This window comes from Mus pahari, chromosome 10, assembly GCF_900095145.1.
Source record: "Mus pahari chromosome 10, PAHARI_EIJ_v1.1, whole genome shotgun sequence".
In the NCBI taxonomy this organism is placed as follows: domain Eukaryota; kingdom Metazoa; phylum Chordata; class Mammalia; order Rodentia; family Muridae; genus Mus; species Mus pahari.
The window spans coordinates 99226369-99231234 of NC_034599.1; the positions used below are offsets into that span (position 1 = coordinate 99226369).

At 45.5% G+C, this 4866-nt stretch overlaps 1 protein-coding gene across 1 annotated transcript in view; it reads right to left on the reverse strand.

The window, feature by feature from the left end:
- LOC110328273 (collagen alpha-4(VI) chain) overlaps nucleotides 1-4866 on the reverse strand; it is a 93154-nt gene that overhangs the window by 56044 nt on the left and 32244 nt on the right. Inside the window, exons 13-14 of the mRNA XM_021207713.1 lie at nucleotides 3016-3087; nucleotides 1226-1252 (exon numbers count right to left, since the gene is read on the reverse strand). Coding sequence (XP_021063372.1) covers nucleotides 1226-1252; nucleotides 3016-3087 — 99 coding nt within the window. The remainder of the gene's footprint in view (nucleotides 1-1225; nucleotides 1253-3015; nucleotides 3088-4866) is intronic.

Consider the following 4866-nt stretch of genomic DNA (forward strand, 5'->3'; position numbering starts at 1 on the left):
CACCAAACCCAGATACCATTGTGGATGCCAACAAGTGCTTGCTGACAGGAGCCTGATATAGCTGTCTCCTGAGAGGCTCTGCCAGTGTCTGACAAATACAGAGGTGGATGCTCTTAGCCAACCATTGGACTGAGCACAGGGTCCCCAATGGAGGAGCTAGAGAAAGGACCCAAGGAGCCGAAGGGGTTTGCAGCCCCATAGGAGGAACAACAATATCAACCAAACAGACCCCCCACAGCATCCAGGGACTAAACCACCAACCAAAGAAAACACATGGAGGGACCCATGGCTCCAGCACCATATGTAGCAGAAGATGGCCTTGTCCGGCATCAATGGGAGGGGAGGCCCTTGGTTCTGTGGAGGCTCTATGCCCCAGTGTAGGGGAATGCCAGGGCCAGGAAGTGGGAGTGGGTGGGTTGGTGAGCAGGGGGAGGGAGGATGGGATGGGGGTTTTCGGAGGGAAAACCAGGAAAGGGGATAACACTTGAAATGTAAATAAAGAAAGTATCTAATAAAAAGAAAAAAAGAGAGAAAAGCTATTTCACACCTGTGAAAGACTGGGCTTATCCCTACTGTCCACCCAAGTAAATCAAGTTTAAAGGAATTCTATTTTTAAACCCAAGTAAGAGTCAATTAGCACGCTAAGCACTCAAGGTCTTGAATTGGAATTGATGTGACATGTTTGCCAGAGGCTACAGGGAGTGATAGAAGGTTTCCAAACCCCTGAGTAAGACCAGCCCACAGTCCTTGTCTGTCATATCCTATTGTAAATGCTCCACTGTGGTGTTGGGGGGCACACAGAGGGTGGGCAGCTTGTATTTCTGGAGCAAATAAGTGCACAGATAGATGTTTTGATTCCAAATCAGGATTCCAGTTCTTCATTGACTGTGAGGACCGCATTTCATCACCCCCTCCTCCACATGTTACACCCTGAGCCCACACTCCCCATCACACCTTGGTCTCCTTTTAGAGCATCACGTCATAGAAATGGTAGTTCAATTACTATAGAGCTATCCAAGCTTAAAAAATAATACATGTGACAATCTTTGAGCTTGAATATCTGTCCCCACGAACAGTCACCCATCAGCCAGGCAGTCCCTTGGCAAGCTCCACCTCCTTGTGTTAGAATCAGGTATTTCACTCGAGCCATAGAACAGGGGATGGACTCAGTACTGTCTTTCCCAAAGGAGCTGCCACCCAGGGCAAGGAAAGGGAAGACACCTACCTTCTCTCCTGAAAATCCTCTTGCTCCCTGAAATTATGAAGAAATAAAAAATAATTAGGACCTAAAAGAGTGATGTTACCATGAAAAAAAAATACAAAAACAAAAAAACCTGCTTGCCTGCACTTACTATAGCAATATTCACAATAGCCATGTTAGAAAATCCACCTAGAAATTCCTCAATGGAGGAATGGGCTTTGGTTTTGTTTGTTTGTTTGTTTGTTTGTTTAATGTGATATAGATACACAATGGGATGTTATTTAAACATTTTAAAAGAAGAAAAAACATTCTGTCACTTGGATATATGGCATTGTATTAAATGAAATAAAAAACACAAAAGACTAGTAATACATTTATAGAAATGTTTACAAGTGAAAATAAAAAGTCAACCCAAATGTAGACTACTGGTCACCAGAGGTTGGATAGGGAAGAACAGAAAGTGGGGGGGGGGGGGGCTTGGGCTCGACTGGTGTGCTCTATGTGCAGCTACTGAAATAAGACTTTATTCGTAGATACGCCCCATAAATATTAATCAAAACTAAGATAAAAAGGACTGAGGGCTGGCGATACAGCTCAGTGGCAAAGGCTTGCTTAGCTCATGTGAGATCATGTGAGGTGTAGTTTCAGAAGTGTGTGTGTGTGTGTGTGTGTGTGAGAGAGAGAGAGAGAGAGAGAGAGAGAGAGAGAGAGAGAGAGAGATTAGATCAGGCTTGATGAGCTTTTTACAAAGTCAATTGAAGAAAATATACTGATTAGATCAAAATGAATGGCACTCTATCTCTCTCTGTCTCTCTCCTCCCCCCTCCCCCACCCAGTGAATGTAATGGGAGACTCTGGGGGAATGTTCTTGTGCATTGTGTACTCAAATGTTGATTTCTATACCCAGAGATCTGGGTGCAGTCAGGCTTTGGTACTTTGCCTTTGTTATGAAGCATCTCCTGATTTTGTAAGACATTGCTCTCCACCATCTTCTGATTGGTTAAAATGAAGGGCTGGACAGCATATAAGCTGGACAGGAGAGAAAAAGGCAAGACTTCCATGCCCAGAGAGTGGGGGCTCAAGTGGGAGCCAGAAAGTCACTATCTGGACACAGATAAAGAAGGAAGTTCCAGGGCGAGACCAAGATAGCAGATAATGGGCCAAGTGGCTGGGAAGTGGGCCAGACCCGCATCAGCAAACTTCTTCTGGGCTTACTGAAGGAGATCCTCCAATCCTGGATGCTTTAGAGCCATTTAATGCAACCATTTAAAAAGAAGCATTCTGCTCCTCTCCCCCTTAGCTGTTGAAATTTGGGATGCTCAAGCCTACCTCCCAACCATTAGCACACTCAACTCTTGTCTTGATGGTCTTCCCCCTCTCCTGGGACCAGAGCCTGCTCTCCCCAAATGCAGGTCAGGCTAAAGTACTAGGGAATTTGTTCCTCTTAGAACCAGCCCCCATCTCTTTCCTGGGGTGATTTAGAGTAGAATCCCCAGCTCCCTCATGTCTGAGTGCCTAAGGCTCAGGTTCATGTTCAACACTGACCACCAGAGCTCCTCCTCTGCATGAACTTGCTCCACCCACAGGCAGAATCTGATAATTATAGTCTTTTTAGGTCCCTTTCACCTCTATCTTACACTATTACTTCACTCTTGGGGTCTCCTGGTATCAGCTCCCTGCAAACTCTTCGTAGGTCTTACTTCCTGGCCACCTTCAGTCTTAGGAGCAAAAGTTGGAGAAATTACGATGTTTCTCCAACAAGAGGGATGAGAACAGGAAGGGAAAGGAATGTCAAAGTTCAAGGTCACACTTACCTTAGGTCCTCTCACACCTGGACATCCTTCCTCACCTCGAAGTCCAGGAAGACCTCGGGGGCCTCTTTGTCCCTGTGAAGAAAGACACGGGAAGATGCTCTGTCTCCATGCCCACAGTGGTGGTTTGAATGTGTTAAAATAAGCAAAATGATATGCTTATTCCCGCAAAACCTCAGAATTCAAACCTCAGATTTGTCTTAATATCCCCTTCAGACAGCTCAAACTGTGATCTCACAGAGAATTAATTGTTGTTAACACTTGGTTGTAAGTGACATCCTTCCTGTTCTTAAGGTCCGTTTGTCACCTCACCTTGGCAACTTATTCCGTTGAGATCACTTTGTTGTCCCCTTATCTTTATAGAGTTTGGGGAAATCTACTTTACATGTATCTGACTTACGCTTGTTTGTTTGTTTAACATTTGTGAGTGTGTAACAGGGTCTTGCTATGTAGCCCAGGCTAGCACTAAGCTGCTTCTACCATACTGAGGTTATAAATGCTGGTAAATGTTTTCTAATTTTTTGAAGTTTATTATTATTGGTGTATGTGAGTGTGTGTGTGAGTGTGTGTGTGTGTGTGTGTGTGTGTGTGTGTGTGTGTACATATGCATGTCTGTGCACAGGTGTAAGGGACTACAGCAAATATGTGTAAGTCACAGTACACCTTGTGGGAGTTGGTTCTCTTTCCACTATTGATTCCAGGGGTCAAACCCTGGTTGTGAGGCTTACACAGCGAGCACATTCAACCACTAAGGCATCTCACTAGCCAAGTTCCTTTTTTAATATAATAGAATTTAATAGAATAGAATTTAATAGAATAGAATTTAATAGAATAGAATTGCCTGCTAGGTTTTGAGGTTTCTGTCAATCAGCATCTCAGCAGAGACGCCAGTCACATGAGAGACGGTGCCGCTCCTGAGGTGGGTCCTCCAATCTCAGTCCCCAGAGTCCCAGAAGGCCTCAGCAGCCCAGCTGAGACCCCAAACATGGAGGAACACCTGGCCTTTGAGCCCTTTTGGGTTCTCTCACCCACAAGGTCAATGAACATAACAAAATAGTTCTTCCTTTAATCTTGTGCATGGATGTCTGTGTGTTCATGTGTGTTTTGTGTGGGTGAAGCACATCTGTCCCATGGCCTGGTATGGAAGGAAGAAGACAACTTTGCCTTCCTCTCTGTGCACACTACAATATCTAGCTTTGTGTGAGTCTGGAATCCAGACTCAGGTCACCATGCTTGCATAGCTTTGTATGAGTCTGGGATCCAGATTCAGGTCACCATGCTTGCATAGCTTTGTGTGAGTCTGGGATCCAGACTCAGGTCACCATGCTTGCATGGCTTTGTGTGAGTCTGGGATCCAGATTCAGGTCACCATGCTTGCATGGTTTTGTGTGAGTCTGGGATCCAGATTCAGGTCACCATGCTTGCATGGCTTTGTGTGAGTCTGGGATCCAGACTCAGGTCACCATGCTTGCATGGTTTTGTGTGAGTCTGGGATCCAGACTCAGGTCACCATGCTTGCATAGCTTTATGTGAGTCTGGGATCCAGACTCAGGTCACCATGCTTGCATGGTTTTGTGTGAGTCTGGGATCCAGACTCAGGGCACCATGCTTGCATAGCTTTGTGTGAGTCTGGGATCCAGACTCAGGGCACCATGCTTGCATAGCTTTGTGTGAGTTCTGGGATCCAGACTCAGGTCACCATGCTTGCATAGCTTTGTAGGAATTCTGGGATCCAGACTCAGGGCACCATGCTTGCATAGCTTTGTGAGAGTCTGGGATCCAGACTCAGGTCACCATGCTTGTATGACTTTGTGAGAGTTCTGGGATCCAGACTCAGGTCACCGTGCTTGCATA